Here is a 24,704-nt window from a genome sequence, read left to right on the forward strand (position 1 = left end):
CTTCTGAATAAATATTTCTAGAAAATCCCATAACAGATTTGTTTTAGGGTTGCCATGAGCTAGAAATAACTTGTAGACACACAACAACAAATGAGACTTAGCTCTGATCCCTTCCTGCTATTCTTAACACCACTGATGTTCTGTAACTGAAAAACAGTGTAGATGAAGTTTAGCAAATTCTGAAAGTTTTAACTTCTGTAGCCTTCTTTTGCACATTTGGCTAAATGAGTGCCTTGTAAACAGCTCTCAACTGATAAATATTCTTCATGTTTTAGTAGCTGTTTCTTAGGATTTGGGACTCCTTTCATAGGGAGGCTAGAATGTCTCTCCTCCTTCTACGTCTATCAACAATTGACTGTTTTATTACTGATACATCAATTACACTTTAATGATAATTTTATATGTATTTACATATACTGTATCTGTTCCGATTTGTAAGCCATCATTTGGGATGAGAAGAGCAAGGTATACATAGTACCATGCAAATTTTTGGAATTACAGCTCTCATAAATAGCACTCAGCAAGGCCAAAGATTAGATATTATGGGAGCTGTATTCAAAACAACCACCATGGTGTAGTAGTTTGAGTGCTGAACTACAACTCTGGGAACCAAGGTCTGATTCTCTCCTCAGCCATGGAAACTCACTGAGTGACAATCCCAGAAAACTCATGATAAGGTCACCTTATAAGGTCCGTCCCGCACACTAAAGTCCTCAGAGAAGAATCTACTTCAGCTGAAAAAATCTAGATTAACCTCAGTTACCCAGAGGGCCTTCTCTACTGCTGCTCCGAACCTTTGGAATGACCTGCCAAAGGAAATCTGCCACATTTCTACTCTTACAGCCTTTAAGAAGGCTCTTAAGACGGATGTCAGAAATCCCCTGCATTCATATATTCATTTGGGGTTTCTGTCATAAGGATTATAAGTTTAGGGTTTTGTTTCGATATTATTAGAATAAGTTTATAATGGGTTTGATATATATCGGTTTGTTAGAATATGCTGGAAGGGGATAGATTGATGGTTAGCTTCTGTGCTTGCTTATTAGGATTGGAATGTTACAATGTTAGGGAGTTACCCAGCCAGGCAGAGACTGTTACTTTGATGGGAGGGGGAGTTAGACCTTAAGAGTTATTGCTATTGCTTATATGATGTTATGGTAATATGTTCATGATGCTTATATATGTTGCTGTTATATTTTAAATGCTGCCATGTATGTTGGGTTGTGAGATGATGGGATATACAACCATGCTTGAATATACTCATAGGCTGTTAAGGTTCATTATTACTTAGTCTAGTGGTGAAGGATGTTTGTGCTTCAAGGCCACAGATGCAAGGAGGAGATAACGCCCTGTGAGAACTTAATTGTTTTGAGAGTCTGCCAGAGATCCCGGACTAGAGGACATTACATCATTGGGGAGGAGATTCCTCACTGCGCGGGAAAGACTTATCCAATTAATTTCCTTTATTGCTTTATGGGGAGTGGGTATGCTTGTGGGACTATATAACCCATCTGTAACTATGCATCTTCATTCCTGACAAAGAAGTCACTTCTCTTGTATGTGCACTATTTTCAATGGCTTGGGCCCAGGATACCTAGAGGACCGCCTCTCCCCATACAATCCGCCCCGCACACTCAGAACATCTGGGCAGCAGCTATTGAGGGTCCCAGGGGCAAGATTGGCCTCCACATCCAGGAGGAACTTCACCACCTCGGCCCCGACCCTCTGGAATTCGCTGCCCGGAGAGCTCCGCTCGGCCACCTCCCTGGCCCAGTTCAAGAAGGGATTAAAAACCCTCTTGTTCAAACTAGCATTCCCGGATACAGGCTCCAGTTAGTCTTCCCCCCCTCTGGCAGCAGTGGCAAGCTGGCCAGAATTGGTTTTTAATGTGATTTTTAATTTGTAATTGTTTTTTTATTGTATGTATCATGTTCTGTATAATGTTGTACACCGCCCTGATTGCAAGAAGGGCGGTATAAAAATAAAACTTTTATTTATTATTATTATTATTCAATAAAGTTGGTACTTTTACAGCCCAGCCTCTTATTGGGAAAGGAGACTGCAAGCAGGAGCCTGACAATGGATCTCTTCCGGCAGGCCTTCCCTACCTAGTTCCTCTCCCCGTTTACTGTGACTTACGTCATTCTGTCCACCAATTCTTCTCTTAAATTTAATGACAAGAATTAAATTAAAATTAATTAAATTGAATTCTTGACTCAAAAAGAAGAGCCCTCCCTCCATGCCAGCTGTCATCATTCGGCCTGGGAGAGAATGAAAAGGCAGGCCAAATTCCATCAGAACTAGTCTCAAGAAGAAGAGCCCTCCCTCTATGCCAACTGTGATCATCCAGCCTGGGAGGGAGTGAAAAAGACAGGCCCAACTCCATCAGGCCTAGCTGTGAATTACTGTGACTTACATCGCTCTGTTTTATCTTATTTTATTTTATATGTATTTTTATTGCTGTAACCCTTGTGATTGGGCAGGCTATAAGTAAATCATCATCATCATCATCATCGCTTTTATTTAGTTCCTCTGCAATGCAACTGGTTAACAAATGTTGTGTAACTATGTCTGTGGCCTTGTTCATAGGTGGGCAAATAAGTTTAAAGAAAACAGTACACATTAGACATTGTTAGCAAACAGAAAACAAGGGTAGAACTTATCAAGGATGAATGCCAAACAACTAGAAAGCGATCCACTGGTAGTAAACATGGTACAACACACCCAGTAAAAACAAATGATTGCATCTGCTGTATTGTGAGAAGAATATGTTATTCAGCAATTAGAAGAACATGTTATTTGCTTACCTGCATGTAGCATTAGGATTTGCATTCCTTGAGAGAAGCAGATCTACACTTTTTAAGATCTGCTCTTCTGAAGCATGTGCAGTACATGCAGCCATCAACACTGTATACTGATCTAAATGAAAATTACAGGAACACGTTAATAAACCAAATCAACTTTGTAGATTATAACATGGATAATAATGAGTAAATAAGCCACATACACCAACACCTGCTAAATATATAATACACAGTGGAAACTGTAAAATTAACTCAGATTTCACAGCAACAGAAAAGTATATTTGGACACATAATATATAAGACATTAAAACACATGTAGACATACATGTATCTATGCATACAGAGAAAGAGTATGTATGTGTAAAATATATATATATTAACCCTGTTAAACTCTCTTGTAACCACAGCAAAATTATTTAAGCATTGCATGGAAAATAAGTCCAACATTAACAGCAATAGTCTTTTATCTTAAACTCTGAAGTTTTTGTTTCATTGCTGTGGGAATTCCTTCCACCAATGCAAATTACAACTATCCCACACTGTCTTTTTCATAACTGCCATAGCTAATTTGTCACCTGATGGTTAATCTTCTGGTGACAAGCCTCTATGTACTTAGCTAGGCTCGTCCTTGAATGACAAACAGAAAGTCTGTTGCTGAGGCCTTACTTGAAGTGTTACGAGTTTGACAGAAACTGCCAAAGCTTGTTTTCTCCTGGCACTCTTCAAGGGCCCTCCATAAAATGATGAATTGACAGAGTAGGTCTTGGTGAGGAAACACTTCCCATCTAAAAATTTCAATATGTGCAAATTTCCTGGACTTTGAGAATCTCCCAGTAGCCACATGGCCAGAAGGAGGAGGTTCCCCCCTACAAGAAATACCCCTCCATACCTTCTTAACTGAGAACAAAGACAGCAAAATGCAGGCTTATGATTAACTTCTTCAATTTTTTACCTCCTGTATGGTTTTTAACACCTTGCCTAATGAAGAAGCCAGTGTAGCTTCAAAAGCTTGAAACATGTATATTGTGCATATTGATTGGCTCAATAAAGGTATCACTATTTGGAGGATTTTTGTTGTTACTGGATAAGTCTATACAGTATACATTCCATTTCTTGATTTACTTTGTCTAGCATCACTTGATTCATGCTTCTCATATTCCACATTCCCATGTGTTGTGCAGCTTTGGACTTTCCTTTCACCTCTGAGCACGTCAATAGTTGAAGATCCTTTTGGCTTAAATCCACTAGCATAATTAATCACACTATTTGCAAGTGTCCTCTGCACTTCCCCAGTTGCTCATTGAATACCATCTGACCTGGGAGTTTCATCTTCTGGCACCATCTCTTGTTTCATTTTGAATTATGTCATCATAAGATTTTTGTGGTAAAAGACATTCAAAAGGGGTTTACCATGCACAGTACTAACAAATGTTAGCTATGATACCACTGCTGTTATCTCAGAAATTTTCTGCCAGTATCACACATCACTATTGCTGCTGCCCAGTAGCACATTTAGTCTAGCTCAGTGATTCCCAAACTTTGCTCTTCGAGATGTCATGGACTTTGGATCCCAGAATTCTTGATTGTTGGCCAAGATGGCTGGGGCTGGAGGACCAGTTTGGGAATTACTGGTATAGCTCTTCAGCAAAAGTGTGTCTGACATAGCCTCCATAGTTAACGTGTAAGTTTATCGCATGGGGCTTCAACTGTTCCCCAGCACGTTCTAACGGGGGAAAGCGGGGGCGCGCATGGAGCGCGATGGGCACCGGATGGGGCCCAAAACGCGACTTTATCGCACGGGGGGACGCCATTTCTGGGGATGCTTGGAAACAGTTCCCAGAAATGGGGCCCTCTGGAACCGAATTGGGACGCGATGGGAACGCGCGGCGGCGGCGGCCCCCCGTGCGATAATTCCGGTGCCCATCGCGCTCTGTGCGCGCCCCCGCTCGCCCCCGTTAGAACGTGCTGGGGAACGGTTGAAGCCCCATGCGATAAACTTAATAGTCTCTTGCGTCACAGTAGCACGTTATCCCACCACCACAGAAAGGTAGTACCATTGGTGGGCCTTTGTATTACAGTTTCCCAAAAATGACACCTGTGCCACTGTTGTTCTTTTTATAAATATATATAATTTTTATCAAATATGCCTTTAATTGGTTAGCTATTTTAAAGTTGGTTTCTTCTTGTGATACACAGTTTTTAATACATTATTTTATTGAATTCTAATTTAAAATCAATCTTAGCTATAAACACCTGGAACAATAGTACTTACCTTTGTCAAAGCTTGCATTTGCACCTCTGTCCAGAAGGATATGCATGAGTTCCACATTTGCAACACTTGCAGCATACATCAGTGGAGTCCATCCAAATTTAAAGGTAGATTCTACACTTACACCTGTAACATTTGTATAATATATACAAGATAAAAAGCATTTAATGAGACAGATGTTCATAAACTGCATTATATAAAGTTTAGACAGAGATAGGAGAGCTAAGCAAACTTAATTTGGCCTAACTACTTTGCTAAAAACATCTACAGTGTTATCACAAGTGTCAGCAAGTGGATCTATATTTTTATTTATTGAAATATGTATATCCCACTCTTTAACAAAATGTCTTAGCGTGGCTTAGAATAAAATCAATTTAAAACTATAAATAATTACAGAAGTTTAAATAATTAAAATGTAATAAATAGTTTCTCAAGAAAAACAATTTAAAACTGGTTAAAACAAACTTGAATACTGTAATATAATACTAAATGTTGAGCAACCAGGATAAAATGAATTTGGCTAAACGCTTTAATAAAAACTGGTGCCAAAATGATAGCACAAGCCTGCAGGAAGAGTATAAGAAAAGCTAACGCTCAAAATGAACTGAGATTGGCTAGTCAAGCAATGAGCAACACACAGGGGGTTTACATATACATTTTAGGCAAGGGAATGACCAAGGAGACAGTGGGATAGCTGTTCAATAAGGAAGGACAAAATGCTAAGAGAATACAATGAAAAGGCAGGACTATTTTGTGTGTACTTCCATGCAGCAGCAGACGTTGGTAATGGATCTGGATTACAAATCAAGACTAATAAGGAGTTAGTCAGGAATCACCTGGTTAACCTAACTGACTTAAAACCTACAGGCCCAGATGAACAGTATCCAAAAACACTGAAGGAACTTCCTGATGTACTCTCTGAAACACTTGCCATCATTTTTAGACTTGAAGAACAGATGAGGTAACAAAAGACTGGAAAAAGGCAAACATTGCCCTTCTCTTCAAAAATGAAGAGGAAAAGGAAGAAGGTGATGATCCAGGAAACTAAAGATCAGTCAGACTGACCTCAATGCCAGGAACAATATGAGAAGTGATTATACAGGAATCTACAAATATCTTGATGACAATGCAATCATCATGGAGATCCAGCATGTGTTTGTTAAGAACAAATCCTGCCAAATTAATCTTATACCCTTTTTATCATCAGGTCAGTAGTTTAATAGATGGTGGGAATGTTGTGGATGTCACTGATCTGGATTTCAGCAAAGTATTTGATGAGGTCCCACAAAAAGTTTCTGCAAATGAATCTTGTAGCACCTTTGATAAGACAGAAATTGATAGCATGAGCTGTGCCTACTTCCTCAGATGCATGTTATCGAGTGGAAAATCAGGGAAAGATCTATATAGCAGTCTGTATGTGAGAATGTCCATAGGAATACAAAATTTTGTGGGCGTGAAGACAATGAGACAAGTTCAGTTTTAATTATGGTCATTGGGGCAAGGATTAGGCAAGAACCATATGAATGAGTATTAGGACATAGTGTGGGAGCCAAGAAGAAAATGTGATGAAAAGGCTAATAGAGACCATTGTCAAGGAAATGCAACATGGGACATGCAGTTATAGAAATAAAATATGTATGTGAGAGTCAGAATGACTAAGCATGAACAATTAAGAAATCACACAGGTGTAAAGGATGATATAATTTAGAAGTCTTGGGAGCCAAGGTCAAAATTATGGAATGTACATTGGTAACACCTGAGACTTGTTACTTGTACAAGGTGATCAGATGATGTTCATGGGTTGGACTTGAGTATGGGATGAACAAAAGTCAACCAATCATTGTGAATGTACACACCCACTGGGTGGTAATTGTCTAGTGGGTGGTAATAAAGATTTGCTATAATTGCCAGTTTTGCCAATGTAACTTGTGGGTAGTTGTGGAGTATTGGTAGAGTGTAGAGATATTGTGGATTGTTGGGCATATAGAGATAGTAGCTGTATATAGTAGAATAAAGTAGATCTTTTATCTAAGACTACTGAGTTGTGTTGGTATCTTGATTGAAGATACAAGAACCAGCAGAATCCTGATGGTTTTTGGAGACATCTGAAGAAGAGTGAGAAGGCTTGGAGAAGTTTGTCAGGGTCTTCAGCCTATTCTCAGAAAACTCTGCTGCTTTGGGAGAAAGCAATAACCACTGACCAAAGCTGGTCAGCTCAGCTTCATTAACAAGGTGGTGAGTTACAGCCTGAGGTGAAGAGCAACAACTCCCATCATCCCTGACAACCATATACAGCGGAGAGGCTAGCTACTGTTATAAAGTGTGTACTGCTGATGTACTGTAGTTTGTTGATATATTCCAGTTCTGCTGTTTCTCTCTCCAATCTTCTTCTGTAGTTTTTTCGTTAAAGGACCATTGTTCAAGGACCAAATCAGCCTTTTAAGAAGCTTTTTTTTTTAAAGGATAGCAACTTCTATAAACTGAATGCAAAGCCACTCTACATTACCACAATATTGTCATATGTACACATACTCCTTCACATTTAACTGTATTTGCACAGCCATTATAAAGCTGCTGGACTCCTTACAGGTTTTTCTCTTTTTATGTTATTCTTATATGCTAGTAATGTTCCAAATTGTAATAGTGCCTTTGTTTGACTAACTGGGCTTTGGCGCTATGATGAAAAGGATCCACAAATAATACTATGTGTCAGACTCAGCACACAAGAGGAGGGAGTTACATAAACACTTTATCTCCTGTCTCATTTGGACTAAAGGGGTATTCATTGTTGAGAAGCCATTACCAACAGCAAAGCTGCTACTTTTATGAACAGAAAAGGTGAAGACACCAAGTGCCACTTCACAGACGATAGGTTTTCCTAGAAGGTCATCTACTTTGTGCAGAAAATAAAATATTCGGTGCATACACTATCTGATCAATGCATTTATTTAAATACACATGGAAACCGGTTGCCAACTGCAGTTTTCTGCTATGTGTACCTAAGACACTCAGACACAAGGGTTCATCATTTGTGACAACGTACATACAGAATACACTCAATTATCTGTGTAAGATTCTCCCCCCCCCCCCCCATATAAACACGTTAACTGAAAATAAAATCCTAAGGATAAGGCCTTCTCTGGCCCCCAGCTCAAGTGTTTTAAAATGTTGCTGGTAGTTTAATTTTACTTTGCAGCTCATTTGCAGTTATATTGTATTTTACTCTGCAAGCCATCTTTGGGTCCCAGTTGTGGGGAAAAAGCAGTTGTTGATGATGATGTAGGAAAAAAGAACATTGGTGGATCACAATTCAAATAAATGATTCATACACATCTGGATCTTAAGATTTCCAGACCTTCAATGTGAAAAAGGTTGGTGCTGGCATTCTCTTTTAAAGCACTAATTACAACATGCTTTTTTTCTAATAATATTACCAACGTATCGGGAATCTTCAGTAAGAAAAGGAAAGACAAGTCATATTCAATCACTGCAATAGAAATGGCTCTGGTCACAATCCAAAAGTTTACCAGGTGAGCTCAGGTACCAAACAAGATTTGTTTTGGGGCAACTGTATTTAAGTCTTGCATTCTGACAGTGAATCATTGTTGCCAACAAGCCTCCAAGATATTCCCTGGAATGTTTTACCAAAAATCCCCAGAATCCCCCAATATTTACCGGAAAATTTTGTCAAAATCCCCGGAAAGAAATTAAATTCCCCGGATTCTGGGGAATTCCCCAGAAATTGGCAACGCTGCAGTGGATTCTAAAAGCATCTGATAGATTACATGGGGGGGGGGGGGGGGTGAAAGACCTCAAGAAGCAAAATTCAAAAGGAGCTGTTTTTATGAAAAGAGAATGAAAAAATCCAGTGCATCTCAAAATCTTGTACTTGCTTGAAGTACTTTTTAATTACCTTACTTGAAAAATACAAATCTACACACAGAAAAGACTTAACATACTCACATACTTAACACCTAAAATTAATTATCCCAAAGACAATCCACTAATCTTACCTGAGTTTAAGAGTTCTTCAACAGCAGACAAATTTCCAGCAGTCAGTGCTTTTTTTAAAGCTTCATCTTTGTCATCTATTAGCAACACTTTGTCCAAATGCTAAAGCAACAACAAAAACAAAATACTGTCAAATTTTAGGAATTGTATACACATCCTTTGTAGAGCCAATATGGCATAGTGGTTTGAGTGCTGGGAGTACAACTCTGGAGACAAGAGTTCAATGGCCACCTTGGCCATGAAACCCACTGGTCAGATGGTCTCAACCTCAGGGGAAGGCAATGGCAGACTTCCTTTGAACAAACCTCGCCAAGAAACCCCAATGATAGGTTCACCTCAGGGTTGCCATAAGTTGGAAATGACTTGAAGGCACACAACAACAACAATGCATCATTTGGGCCTACTGTAAGGAAAGTTCCATCCATGTGCGGGTGAACATTAAATATTTTAGGAACACCTAATCTTAAACTGTGTCCCAATGACCAGGTACATATTTTTTCAGTCACTATTTATGACAAACACTCACTGTTAGTACTTGACATTTTCTCTGCATTTTTGTAGAAGATAAAGAAAGGTTTGAGTGCAGGACTATGACTTTGGAGATCAGGGTTCAAATCCCATCTCAGTCATGTAAACCCATTGAGTGGCCATGGGCAAGTCACACTCTCTCAGCCTCAGAGGAGAGCAAGGGCAACCTCCCTCTGAAGAGACTTGTTAAGTAAACCCTATGATAGGTTCGCCTTAGGGTTACCATAAGTTAAAAAAAAGACTTCAAGATACACAGCAACAACAAAAGAAAGATACATAGATACCTCACTCAAGTTACTGGACATGTTTGCATGGACAGATAAACCAAATTTCTGGTTTATTGGGCATGGGCTCTGGACTGCTGTCCAGTCTGTTTGGCTTCCATTAGCTGGTCCAGCACAACTTTTAAACTTACAAGTGTAGTCAGGAACAGCTTGTTTGCTATGTAATTCAAACTGGAAGTTTTGGCTTGCTCCTTCCTCCTCAAACCAGAATCTCAAACAAAGATTTATTTTGGGCTAACTGTATTTATTGTGTTTAGAAACAGCAAACTATGCAACATACTAAAGAAACCCATAATTGATTGTTTATCAGTCATGCTAGTTGTAAGAAGCAAACAATAAAAAACTGGCTGAACAAACTAGCTTAAAAAAAACCCGGCTGCACAAACTTGGCGATATAGATCACCACAGTTGTTTTATCCTTCCATATAAAAAGGACATCTGTGCAGATGAAAATACCTGTACAAGCTACAGCTATAATTTTGCTAGCTCTTTCGTCAGTTTTAACTTCACTAGGCACCAGAACAACGAAAATCATGTTGTATTTAAAGGAATAACTTCAAAGGACTTGCAATCATTAAAGAGACTACAAGAAATTATATATGTGTGTGTGTGTGTAGCCTTTGAGGATCACATTCTATGCAGACATATCTGGGTGCAGTCAAATGTCAACTTATGAATACAATTCAGTGTTCCTAACAGAGGCCCTATACAGACTGCCAAAATAAAGCTGCTTCAGGTCACTTTGGAGGTATACTGTTTAAATGTTGCATGAATCCTAAGAGTCTGGAAGTTGCACCAAAGCAGCGCTCCAGTGTTTAGGGCTGGATCGTGGCTTTGGCGTGGCTTCTGGACTCTTAGGACACATGCATCATTTAAAGAGCATACCTCCAAAGTGACCCAAACCAGCTTTATTTTGGCAGTCTGTATAGGGCCAGAGTTCCTATCTGTGATTTTTGTTTTTCACAGTTCCAGGGAGACAATAAACTACCATATATAAACTGTAAGTTGGCCTCATGTATAAGTCAAAGGTAGGTTTTGGGGCCAAGATTATGGATTTTTATTATGACCCATGGATATGTCAAGGGTAAAACTTAAGGGGCATGTAACCAAGGATGTAAAGGATGTCCTGTTTGCCATCCCTCTGGAGGTAGCTAAGCTGGGAAGGAGCCTATTACTGTATTGACCCATGCATAAGTCCAACCAGGTTTGTTGGGTCAATTTTTTGGTATATTTTTTATTTATTTATACACAGGTATGTATGGTAAATGATGAAGCAATGGAAAACAATGCCAAAGGACATACAAATTCTAGCAGGCATAACTGTGCTCACACTAAAGGCAGAATGGATGAGAGAGTAGTGGCTTGGGCACAGAGCCATTGCTTCTGTGGCTCGGAGTGGCACCGTTTTGGGACAAAGTGGAGCAAAGAGTTAGAGCGCATGGTGGCGAAAAGGAGCCTTCAACGCTTCCAGGAGATATTACACTCTTTTGTGGCATGTTCTTAGCAGGGTTTGTGTGCACATGGGGTCTGTCTTCGCATTTTCTGAGACTGAGAGACTGTAACGTTCAGAAGATACCCCAGTGTTGATCTATCCAATGCTCATACACCTACATTATTACAATTACATTATTACAGTTTTTCATTATGGATATAGGTTTACTCTTTTTGGTCATATTTACTGTCCAAATAAATAAGATAAATAAAATGACTGCTGTTTTTTATGCTAATACTTAACCACAAATTGTTGTTGTGTGCCTTCAGGTCATTTCTAACTTACGGTGACCCTAAGGTGAAACTATCATAGGGTTTTCTTTGTCAGTTTTGTTCAGAGAGGGCTTGCCATTGCCTTCCCCGAAGGCTGAGAGCGTGTGGCTTGCCTTCCTCTGAGGCTGAGAGAGTGTGACTTGTCCAAGTCCATGGACAAATAATAAATATAGTAACAGGATGCCTGTTACTTTTTCTATCTTTATTGACTTCAAGTCAACCTCAAATTATGGCAATCCTATGAACAAGAGACTTCAAAGTCACCTTGCCATCAATTTGCAGAATCAGAAGTGCAGCCTCCTTAGATTAATCTCTCCATCCAGACTGTGATCTTCCTCTTTTCCTACTTTGCTAAGCATCACTGCCTTTTCTAGTGAGCCCTGACTTTTCATTATAAATTATAGCAATTACATATATATATATATGCTTATCTTATACCATTTAAACCTCTTGGGGAGGGCTTATGTGCACTGATAAGCGGTATATAAATGTACTTGCTACTGCTATATGTAATATAAAATGATGCAGTAGTTCCCAAGCTTTGGTCCTCCAGAGGGTTCGGACTACAGTTCCCATGATTCCTGGCTGTTGGCCAAGCTGGCTGGGGCTCCTGGGAGTTGAAGTCCAAAGCGAATGGAGGAGCAAAGGTTGGAAACCAGGCATTAAAAGGGGTCCCGGGGTCCCCACCTGCCAAGCCCCGCCCCCTTCTCTCTCTCTCTCTCTGACCTCCTGTCTGTCAGACGAAGCGACCAACCCAATGTCCCAGCCATCGTCCTCGTCCTCGCTCTCGCTGCTCCCGCCAAAGAAAGCGCCTCGAGTCATCCTCTCTCTCTCTCTCTCTCTCTCTCTGTGTATTTCAGTTGACTGGGGGAGGGGCACCTCCGCAAGCCACGCGCCTCTTCCCCTGCACGCGCCGGACGCTCTAGTGCGCAGGCGCACACCCCCACAAACTAGCTCTGCTAGTAAAGCTCCCTGTTTTGGGTCGACGGCGCATGCGCGCGGCATCTTCGCGCGGGGACGTTTCTCCGTCTAGCCGCCATTTTAGAGAGTTTGACGTCACTTTAAACTGCCCTTGGCGGCTTCGTCCTATGGGATCATGGGATTTGTAGTTTGTTTGTTTTTGTGTGTATTTAGCCAACCTCTTTGGCAGAGAAGGCTAAAATGTCTCACTAAACTATGTTTTATTTTATTTTTTAGGCTGCCTTTCTCCCAGAAAGGGACCCCAAGGCGGCTCACATATTAAAAATAAATAAATATTTTTAAAAAGTTTGCAATAAAAGTGTTAAAAAAGTGTTATATCAGCATATGTCACACAACCTCTATATATGTGTATATGTGTGTCTCTGTGTGTGTGTGTGTGTATATATATATATATATATCACAATATACATATGACACACACAACAATATATATATATATATATATCACACCCTGTATAACACACCCTAAATGAAAACTACCACACACACACACTATATATATATATATATATATATATATATATATATATCACACCGATATAACACACCTCAAAAACCTACCACACACACACACACACACACACACACTCTATATATATATATATATAAAACACCCCAATATAAAAACTACAAATCCCAGAATTCCATCATATTGAGCCATGGCAGTTAAAGTGGTGCCAATCTAGATTATTTCTGCAGTGTGGATGCATCCAAGGTGGAGTAAAGATTCTTAACTTCACTGCAGTGGTGGCTTCATTCTATGGAATCCTGGGATTTGTAGCTTGTTTTTGTGTTTAGCCAACCTCTGACAGAGAAGGCTAAATGTCTCACTAAACTGGATTTAATTTAATAAAAAAATAAATGCCCTTCCTCACTTTTCAAAGACCATGGCAGGTGGAGACCATGGCCACGCTTGCTCTTGAAGAATAAATGCCATTGACCCCCCCTGTTGAGATGTGGGCTGCAGCTACACTGCAGAATTAATGCAGTTTGACACTGCTTTAACTGCCATGGCTGCACCCTGTGGAATCCTGGGATTTCTAGTTGTGGCTCTAGAGCTCTATGACAGAGAGTAGGCTGTCCCACAAAATTACAAATCCCAGCACTCCATAGCATAGAGCCATGGCAGTTAAAGTGGTGTCAAACTGCATTATTTCTGCAGCACAGATGCAGCCCTTGCTTTAAGACATTCCCTTGAACCTAAGAGAAACATCAGCCTGTAGTGTTCTGTGGCTCACTCTCTAAGGAGGTATCCACACTGCAGAAATAAAACAGTTGAGAACACTTTAACTGCCATGGCTCCATCCTGTGGACTCCTGGGATTTGTAGATTGGTGAGGTATTCAACCTGGTCTATCAAAGAACTCTGGTGCTTCACCACAAATCCCAGGATTTCCCATGGTAGTTAAAATGGTGTCAAACTGCTTTATTTCTAGTGTGCATATGCCCCAGGCCCAAGCAGAGCATAAGTTTCCCTAACAATTTATCTGTCAATAGACTTAACTCCAATTCTGCATGAACATTTATGTAGAATTTTTTTTGACAGATTTTTTAAAAACTAACAGCAACTACGTATATAATTACTTTTGGATAATAAGGGTTGCCAGACTGAATCTGGGATAGTTAATCCTTCAGTTAAGCCTTAGGCTGTATCTCCACTGCAAAAACAATGCCGTTTGAAACCACTTTGTCATGGCTCAGTGCTATGGAATTGGTAGTTTATTGTGGCACCAGAGCTCTCTCACAGAGAAGGCTAAATATCTCACAAAACTACAGATGTCCAAAATCTATAGCACTGAGCCAAGGCAGTTAAAGCGGTGTCAAACTGCATTATTTTTGCAGTGCAAATGCAGTCTTAGCTGATCTTGGTGCAGGATGAGGTACCATAAAGCTTGGCCAAGCCACATAAAGGCACATGCCCTCCCTCACTTTCCAAAGACCAACTTTCAGCCACAGCCATTCCTCCTGACATGGCTATTAACTCGTTGCTGGAGAGCAGAGGGGTGCAGAGGAAAGGCTAGTGCTGTTTTTGTCACTGGATGCACACCACGCATAACATAAACAGAGTCTGGTGGTCCCCTGTGCCCACTCTTCCTGCTTTCTTTAGGAGGGTACAGCTGCAACTGAAAGTTGGGGTTTAGAAGGGGAAGCGGACAGGTTCTTTCATCTTCCTTGACAGACCTTTACAGTACTTCATCTTGCTCCAAAATATATTAAGGATCAAAGCCCCATCCCTGAACCAATCTTGGTGCTTATGAATAGAATCATGATAGAATAATAACAGCAGTGTCAAAGGAGTGAATAATGAAAAATTACGTTAAAATATGTGAAAACAATGGTTGTTAACTACTGGAGGCACTGCAACTGTAATTAATTACAAAAGTGATTTTTCAAGCCCGGTCTTTGATTGCACCTTGATAATGCAACTTAAGACTAGCCAAAAGGCTTAAGATTTGGCAGGAGTTATAATTACTGTGTTGTTGTTTTTTTAAATATAATAATCTCCCTGTTCTATTCTGTTCTGTCTCTCTCTCTCTTCCCTGAAATTCCAACATTAGCCTCAATGTTTTATACTTATTGTAGGAGGTGTTTTTCTCCTGTCATGGAAGTTTCAGGTACAGGTCGGGGTGAATATTGCACTAGAAGTATCCATTGTCTCAGTTCCTCTAGCTGTATTTTTGGCCACTAATAACATTTCAAATGGGCTTTCTTTGTTCTTCTCTCCTTCTTTTTAGACATATAATGCCTTATAAAATTAAGGCTATACAGTACGATTTTTAAAAGATACAAACAGGAAATAGAAATAATGTGTGGAAAGAGAAACCTGGATCGCTTCCATGAGTTAGGATTTCTTTCCCACCTCATGTTTGGAATTATAGTGCTAAAGTGACATACCCTTATGTCTAGCACTATGTCTGGAAACTAAATAAATAAATAGTACATTGAAACAATGTGCAAGATTGGGAACATGGATACTGGGGAGGGAATATAGGATGGAAAGGTGATGAGTTCATTAATAGGAGGAATGAAGGGAAACCACAGCAGCAACTGGAACTGAACTCTTTGAGGTTTCTGCCTCCAGGAAAGGTAAAACTTTCTTCATTTGGGACTGCATTTGGTGTGTTTTAAACAGCACCTAAAAGTTTTCCAAATGTGACAGCAGGGGCTTGGAATCATAGAGCTGGAAAAGACCACAAGGGCCATCCAGTCCAACCCCCTGCCATGCAGGAACACACAATCAAAGCACCCCAGACAGATGGTCATCCAACCTCTGTTTTAAAACCTCCCAGGAAGGGGACTCCACTACACTCCAAGGAAGTGTGTTCCACTGTCAAACAGCTCTAACCATCAGGAAGTTTTTCCAAATGTCAAAGTAGAATCTCTTTTCCTGTAGCTTGCATCCATTGCTCTGAAGCAGCAGAAAACAAGCTTGTTCCAGCCTCAATATGATATCCCTTCAAACATTTAAACAGGGCTGTCATATCACCTCTTAACTTTCTCTTCTCCAGACTAAACATACCCAGCTCCCTACATCTCTCCTCATAGGGCATGGTTTCCAGATCCTTCACCATTTTGTTCACCCTCCTCTGGACACGCTCCAGCTTGTCAACATCATTTTTGAGTTGTTGTTCCCAGAAATGGACACAGTATTCCAGGTGAAGCCTGACCAAAAAGAAAGCTTCTTGAAAAATTCAGTGTTCTCTGTCTAATAAGAGGGAGGTAGCTTTGCAAAGGACAAAGGAAACCTGAATCTCAAAGCAGGCGTCTTTTGTGTTGCTAATGGAGTTTAAATTTTATTTCCTGAACCCCATGCTTCACGCCACCCAACAGCACCAACATCTTTACAAAATTTAAGGTTGTGACTCTAACATCATCATTTTTTTTTCTTTCTCCTGTATAATTTTCCCTTTGCCTCAGGAAGAAACCAATGGAGTTTTGAAAGTTTATATCATGGATTTTGTGCATTTTGGTTGTTCCAATAAAGGTATCACTGTTCTGTGGATTTGGGATGTTATTATCCACACCTGAAGTGTGAGAAAAGAGTAGTGTGCCAGTTGGGTAGTGCTAACATCTGCTACAACAAGCTATACACAAGGACCAAAAGACTGGTATAACCAGCACAACAGGATGCAGGAGTGGAAGCATCCACTATTACAAAACAGAATAATAATAATAATAATAATAATAATAATAATAATAATAAGTTTATTTGTATTTTCCCACTTCTCCCAATGGATCGAAGTGGGGTTACAACCAAAAATCTCCATACAGGCAATCATTTCTAAAATATATATCATAAAAACATCACAAAGTATAAAAATTTCAATTACAGTAATTGCAGGGCAGCAGGCAGTTATGCTGTTATGACCAGAAATGGGGTTTCCTAAAGTTCTATATAGAAGGTCAGGTGGGTATGCCCACCGAAAGAGATCCGTCTTTAGTGCAGATTGTTCCACAACCTGGGGACCATAGCTGTATATGCTCTTTTGGAAGTAACTGTTAGTCTGACTTTTGGATAGTCTAATAGGTGGGATACAGACCGCCGCTTTGCGGCGGTCTCCCGCCGGCGCCATTTGCTCCGCGAGGGAGCCGCAGCAGCCAAACCGCGCGGCTCCCGTGCGGAGCAAAAAAGAAGCTCCATTTCGGAGCTTCTTTTTGCGGCGCCTTTATGACGTCGCGAGGCGCCTGGCGCGGACTCGCGACGTCATAGGCGCCGCGACACGTACGGACGCTCAGCGTCCGATACGTAAACATAGCAGCCCCCATGTGGAAGGGGCGCCGCCATGTTGTACGTATTCTATACGTACTAGGGTTAGGGGGGTGCGGAAGCACCGCCCCTTCCTAACCCTAGTACGTATAGAAGACGTACTATATGGCGGTCTGTATCCCGCCCTAGATTCTTCCCTGTTGTCCTGAGGGTGTGGCGCAGATTGTGTAGGGAGAGGCATTCCCTCAAGTAACTCGGGCCCAAGCCATGTAGGGCTTGAAAGGTAACAACCAACACTTTGTATTACGCCCGGAAGCTAATTGGCAGCCAGTGTAAGGATTTTAGGACAGGTGTTATATGATCTGACCTGGAAGTTCCAGTGATCAATCTGGCTGCTGCATTTTGAATTAATTGAAGCTTCTGAACCTGGTACAAAGGTAGCCCCATTTAGAACACATTACAGAAGTCTAAGTGAGAGATTACCAGTGCGTGTACCACCATTTCAAGGTCCTTTTGGTCCAGGTAGGGACGCATCTGCATATCAGCTTAAGCACTCCTGGCTGTCGCATCCACTTGAGATGATAACTGTAGAGACAAGTCCAGGAGTACTCCCAAACTGTGAACTTTGTCCTTAGGGGTAAGTGTGACCCCATCCAGGACTGAGTGACAAATCTCCATCCCTGGACTTGGGGTGCCTATCACGAGTACCTCCGTTTTTGCTGGATTCAGCCTGAGTTTGTTTTCCCTCATCCAGCCCATTACTGACCCCAGGCAGGCATCCAGAGGGGAGATGCCATCCTTAGTCACTGTATCAGTCGGAGACATAGAGACATAGATCTGGGTGTCATCAGCATACTGATAACACCGTGCTCCATGACTCCGGATGATCTCTCCCAGCAGCTTCATGTAAATGTTAAATAGCATGGGGGACAGAATGGCGCCTTGAGGGACACCAGATACCCTGATCCTTGCTGAAACTATTGACAGTCTTGAGGAGCCCTTAAATCATCTGTCATTTTAAATGATGAAGAAATCCAAGCAACACATCACTCAGTTGTCTTTTTTGTTTCTGTGCTTTGGTTGATTATGACTGTAAGCGAAAATAGGAAACTGCCTTACGTTGACTCAGATAGCATAGTCGGAGTGCATGTGTTTCTTCAGCATCTTCAGTTCTGATACATGTCAGGTTTGAACATGGAAGCTAATACATCAAAACCATGCTTTCTGTCACTGAGTTGTGGTTTCCCCCCATTTAACCAGATCTCAATTTTTCCAAAGGCTTACAACAGGTGGTGCTAAAACCTTAAATTGTTGTTCTCCAAATTTCCAAAGTGATTGAAACATTTTTAAACCCACTTTACAACTACAGATTTGCAATGCAGTTAATAAAACAAAAGTAAGTGATTGTTAATGAATCAATGGCCTGACTATGGAATTAATAGTAACATATTCACAGACATTATAGTGTAGGGATGCTTTGAAAGATGTTTTACCGTGCCAGACCATACCCCAAGAAAATGCTACTTATGAGATTAATTATGCATTACTTGAGACAAACAAATAATTCATCATAACTATTTCCAGATCTGATATAATATTAAGGATTCCTTTTAAGTGAGAATTACATGTTACTTTCTATGGCTCAGGAGTGAGTAAAGTGCTTTCCCAAAAAAATATTATTAATAATAATAACAATAGTATGTATTTATATTCTGCTTTTTCTTAAAGGAATCAAAGCGGATTACAGCAAATAAAATAACATACAATTTAAAAGTACAATTAAAAAACACCCAAACCTTCAACCCTCCCCCCAATTATAAAAACATGATCAACCCCTAGAAAGAAATGAAACAACAATTAAATTTTGTGTGTTCCAGAATGCCCCCAAATGCACTCTAGGGGTATAGGGGGTATTCCCACCACTTTTTCAGGTCCCCTGATCCCCAATATGTGGGGTGCACTTCTATCTAATTTTGTTGGGGGCCAGGGTAATTTTCACAGAGGACAGTCCTTTTGAAACCCAAAACATGATGAAAATGCCACCATACTCCCAGAGGTGTTCAGGAGCATTCCCCCCCCCCCACAAGCTGTCCTAGGGGGCTAATGAGTCCCCCCCCCCATCTTCCATGGATGTTCAGGTCTGATATAGATGTTGATTCTGACTACTATAGACTATTAGACTTTCCTTAACTGCCTTGGCAAATGCCCCTTTATTTTCCTGAATGAGGTTCAGTAGCTCTATAGTCTGCCAACAATGTGATAAATTAAAAAAAAAATCAATTAAAATGAATCTAACAATCCAATCTAGAAGAGAGAGGAAATGTTTGAAGGCTTGTCATTTATACAAATCACGAAAGGATGTGTGATTACTGTTCTGGAAAAATATATAGGTAGACACAGGAAACATGCATTTGTAAATAAAGCAAAGGTAATCTTACTGAGGTTATGGTGGAATCTATAAAACCATTTTACCCTAGTCACCACCCGCAAAATAAATAGTAAGAATAGGAATCAAAGTCTTGCACTGGAGGAGTGCTGCTGTTCATTGATTTATCCAGCAATACCATATTTTAGGATATTCCTCAATTCCTTTGCCTCTCTTGTCTTTTTTCCTGTTTCTCCCCGCTCTTACTGTCACCAGATGAAGGTATGGATTTAGTGAACCGGAGCCAAGGCTTATTGTCTCTGGGTCCTAAGTAGCATTTTAGCCCCACTAACAAAATTTCCCACATGCATTCATTTGCTGCCATGCTATGTATTTTCAGAGCTCGACAAACCATCCCAAAAGGGTGGGCTGGAGGTGCTTGTTTTTGCTGCTGAGGGACAAACCGTGCAGCGTCCCTCCGCACCAAAAAGAACTTGCTAAAAGTGGGTTCTTTTTGGTTCTCGTAGCGGACTCCATGAGTGCGCAATTGGCACGCTGTGGCGCGCCAGAGATGCAAGTGTGGCACTGTGACGTGCCGATGCTGCACCATGTTTGCATTATCATGACAGCCCCCATGTGGATGGGAAGCCATGACAGCGCTGCCGCCATGTGCTAGGGTTTGGGAGCAGGCAGTTGCTCCGTTCTCCCGAACCCTAATTCAGCCCCAGGCCGCCACAAAGTGGCAGTCTGTTCTGGGCCTTCCTTTCTATAGCAGTAATAACGTATAAAAAAGTTTCCACTGGGGTTGGTGGTTAGAGCGTTGGATTGGACTTTGAGAAATCTATGTTCAAAAACTCAGCCACAAATGGTCTATTTCACAGAGTTGTTGAGCAGACCAAGTGGCAGTAGCAGGAGATATTTGTAACAGAGTCTATCCTTCTAGCATGAAATCTTCCTCTCTTCCTACATCCCTCTACCTTCTCATGTGGCCAAAGTATGGCAGACTCAACTTAATCATCTTGGCTTGTATGGAGATTTGAGGCTTGATCTGTTCTAGGATCCATTTGTTTGTCTTTTTGGCTGTCCATATATTGTCAACACTTTTTTCCTCCTATTGGCTTTCTTCACTGTCCAGCTCTTACATGAGTACATGCTGACAGGGAATACAGTGGCTTGTACAGTTCTAACTTTCTTGCTCAGTTGTGTATTTTTAGTCTTTAGGATCTTTTCTAGTTCGTTCATAGCTGCCCTCACCATTCCTAGCCTTCTCCTGATTTCTTGGATGTAACTCCATTCTGAAAGATGTTTGATCCAAGGAACTCTTTACTATTTGATTTCCTCATTGTATAAGTTGAATTTGTGTAGATCCTCCATGGTCATTATTTTGTTTTCTTTATATTCAGCAGTAAGCCTGCCTTTGCATTTTCTTTCTTAATCTTCCCTAGTAATTGTTCCAAGTCTGTGATACTTTCTGGTCTCTTCCAGATCTATGATTCTATGATTCTATGATTCTAATATGGTGTCTGCATATCTTAGATTGTTGCTATTCCTTCCTATTGTCTTCACTCATCCTTTTTCAGTGTCCAAGCCTACTCTTCATATGTTATTTTCTACATAATAAGTCGAACAGATATGGTGAAAAGATGCAACCTTGCCTGACCCCTTTGCTAGTTGGGAACTATGTGGTTTCTCCATGTTCTGTTCTAACAGTAACCTTTTGTCTTAAGTACAGATTCTGCATCCAAACTGTCAGATGTGTTGGCACTCCCATTTCTTTCAGGGCATTCCATAGTCTTTCATGATATGCAGTCAAAGGCTTTGCTATAGTCTGTAAAGCACATGCTAATCTTCTGGAATTCCTTGGTTAATTCCATTAACCATCATATTCTTCTTCTTCTTTATTTAATAGCGCTGTAGATTTGCACAGCGCTGTACATAAAGACAGTAAATATAAAAGAGTAAACCTGCCTATGACGTACAATCTAAGAAATAATAAGATAATACATATAAAATACATAGCAATACAGGAAATGGTTCAATAAAACAGGCAACAAAAAAGAACATCAAAAGTTTGTAATGTGGTGTCTAGCACCACTTCCTTTTTTGGATCCTGTCCTCTTACTGAATGAGAAAAAGAGTGTGTCATGTCAGTCTTTCTCTGCCATAGCCTCAAGACCTTGAAATCTTGACACCTGAAATTTGGCATAAGTACTAAGAGAATTCTGTGGTTCTGGAGCTCAGGGTTATTTTTTTTTTAAATGATGAATTGATTTAAATACATTTTAAACTATCGGTACCAGACTCATTCCATGTAAGAAAGGTCTTACAAGAAGTTTCATTCAAACATCAGTTGATTTTGAGTGGGGCTATCACCGGGCTACTTAAATCTTGTATCTCCATTTCTGGCCTCTCCACTCCTAGAACAGCATAGGTCTTCGGATATTACAATCCATTCTTGCCTGTTACCTGTTATTGATTCCAAGTATTATGTGTGTCTGGGCACCGAAATACTACTTTTTGAATTTGTTGTTGTGTTCCTCCAGGTGGTTTCCAGCTTATAGCAACCCTAAAGTGAACCTATAGTAATGGGATTTTCTTGCCAAGATTTGTTCAGAGGGGATTGCTATTACCTCCTTCTCAGGCTGAGAGGACATGACTTAAGCAAGGCCACATAATGGGTTTCACTGAGGTCCAAAACACACTACAGAAATATTCCAGTTTGAGACTGCTTTAATTGCTTGGGAATTCTGGGAACTGTAGTTTTGTGATACATTTATCCTTCCCTGTGAGAGAGCTCTGGTGCCACAATAAACTATAATTCTCAGGATTCCCTAGCACTGAGCCAGGGCAGTTAAAGCGGTCTCAAACTGGATTATTTCTGCAGTGTGTTTTGGACCTATGTGGGAATTCAAATACTGGTTTCCCATAGTCTTAGTCCAACATTCAAACCAGTACCCTGTACTGGTTCTGGACTTTTGGGACTGAAACTCCCAAAAACACCACAGCAAGCAAATTGGCTATGCTGTTGCAGAATTCATAGAGATGTGGTCCAAAACAAATAACTTTTCCAAGTTTTCACCTGGCTGCCTGCATTTAGGAAATATGGTGTTTATTAAAGATGGAAAAGAGAGGTCCCTATATCCTACCTTAGATTTGGCAGGGCAGTATCTTGACTGATTCAAGTTATGAAGGCTTCAGCAGTAGAGAGTGCCTGAAAAACATATAACTGTAGATCCTGCAAAACTAGGCACCACTAATATCTCTAGCAGTTTCTATTTGACACTGAGAAGGCAGAATCCTAACTGGCTCCAGTTACAAAAGCTGCTACTGCTGCTTACAGACCATGTGGGGAGCTTCTTGGGATAAGGGAAAATTTAGCTTTGGCTAAAATATATTTTTGTTCCTGATCCATTTTTTCCTTTTGTAAATTAGATAATTGTGTGTAATTATTGCTACGATATCTTTATTGTATTACTATATTTTGTTAGTATTTAAATAATGAGCTATAATTATTGAATTGTCTAGAAATGCTGTTACATTACCAAACTTTTTTCTGGTATTACTGCAAATTGTTTTGATTATAGTTTTACCATGAAATAGGATGCAAATAAACATGATGCTTACGACACCGAGAACAGACCTAGTTGGGTACTTTAAGGTGCTTCAAACAGGATCCCAAATTTAGTGGAATCCCCTCTTCAATATCTGGATGCCCAGGAGTTCTTAAATGTATGGGGGGGAAAGTGTTAAAGAAAAAGGTTCTTGGGGGTACACAAAAATTGGACTGTACATTCTGTACACCTGCATTACATGCAATGTATCTAATAACATCAGTGGTCTGTTTCTGTCCATGAAGCAGCTTTGAAAAGACTAGATAGGAAAAGAGTGAGGGGAAATGAGTGATGTGTGCACACATGCTCATCAATTCTTTCATGTCCCACCACATAAGTTGCATAAAGAGCAAATAATGTACATAATATGGAAATATGGCTGCCTGGATTTGTGGGACCAGAAAATGGCAACTCAGAGAAAAAGACTGAGGGGCTCTACAGACCGTCCATAAGGGGCGGAAGAATGCTGCCCCTTTCCTGGCTGGTTTGGACCACAGAAACCTCATGCCGCACCTCTGATCTGGCCTTTGGATCAGCTGTATGGCGCCCCTTCGGTGCTGTGTCATCTGGATGCAGCGCCGGAGGCATGTCATGATTCCATGCGCCATCTGGAGCGGTATACGGAATCATGGCACCCTGGGGGCGCAGTCATGGCATGCGTCATCAGGGCGCTGCACCCCACTCCACCCACAGACCAGCCTTTCAGGACAGTCTGTATAAGGCCTAAGGCTGCATCCACAATGAAGAAATAATCCAGTTTGACACCACTTGAATTGCCATGGCTCAGTGTCATGGAATCCTGAGAACTGTAGTTTGTTGTGGCTCTTTGAAAGCAAAGGCTAAATATCTCACAAAAACTACAGATCCCAGAATTCCATAGCATTGAGCCATTGCAGTTTAAGTGGATGAACTGGATTATTTCAGCAGTGTGAATGCAGCTGGAGACTGGGAGTGTTGGTGCCTGATAAAGGCAAGGAGGGGGGAAAAGGTTAAATGAACATCCAGCAAGCAAGAAAAAAGGTCCAGGAAGAAAGAAGAAAGCTGACTATGGGGTGAAGGGATAAAGCAATTTCCAGTTGAGGTTGGTATTAATTGAATTAATATCCAGTTGGAGAGAGAAGAGCATGAAAGAAAAGAAGGCTGGAGAAGAAGTTTAAGAATTATATACATGAGTTGTCAGTTAAACAATGTAGAAACGCATTTCTGGTACAGTAATTTCAAACTATGCTTTAGCAATATTTAGTAGGACGTTATTGCAAAATACCAGTACCGTAATATTTATGTTGTCCAGGTAGTAGTGGATTAATGTCACTATTTATTATCATGTTCTTTGCATTCTGAGCTAAGAGGAAAAATAGTTTGAATCTGTAAAGGGTTATA

General features: G+C 40.5%; 1 protein-coding gene across 3 annotated transcripts in view; it reads right to left on the minus strand.

Annotated features, from left to right (window-relative positions):
- The window catches only part of LOC149312288 (ankyrin repeat, SAM and basic leucine zipper domain-containing protein 1-like), a 45,029-nt gene extending 22,631 nt beyond the window's left edge, over positions 1-22,398 (minus strand). Inside the window, exons 1-4 of one of the 3 annotated variants that reach the window (XM_089524342.1) lie at positions 12,387-12,577; positions 9,087-9,186; positions 5,077-5,199; positions 2,808-2,919 (exon numbers count right to left, since the gene is read on the minus strand). In XM_089524342.1, the coding sequence (XP_089380468.1) occupies positions 2,808-2,919; positions 5,077-5,199; positions 9,087-9,186; positions 12,387-12,482 (431 nt within the window). In that variant the 5' untranslated portion in view covers positions 12,483-12,577. Of the gene's footprint in view, positions 1-2,807; positions 2,920-5,076; positions 5,200-9,086; positions 9,187-12,386; positions 12,578-22,343 lie in introns of those variants that run through there. The other 2 variants (XM_089524344.1, XM_089524341.1) reach the window with 2 other exon arrangements.
- Between the last annotated feature and the right edge of the window lie 2,306 nt (positions 22,399-24,704).

The sequence above is a fragment of the Sceloporus occidentalis genome, unplaced genomic scaffold (genome assembly GCF_023333645.1).
Source record: "Sceloporus occidentalis isolate IW3139 unplaced genomic scaffold, rSceOcc1.0.p SCAF_5, whole genome shotgun sequence".
Taxonomy (NCBI): domain Eukaryota; kingdom Metazoa; phylum Chordata; class Lepidosauria; order Squamata; family Phrynosomatidae; genus Sceloporus; species Sceloporus occidentalis.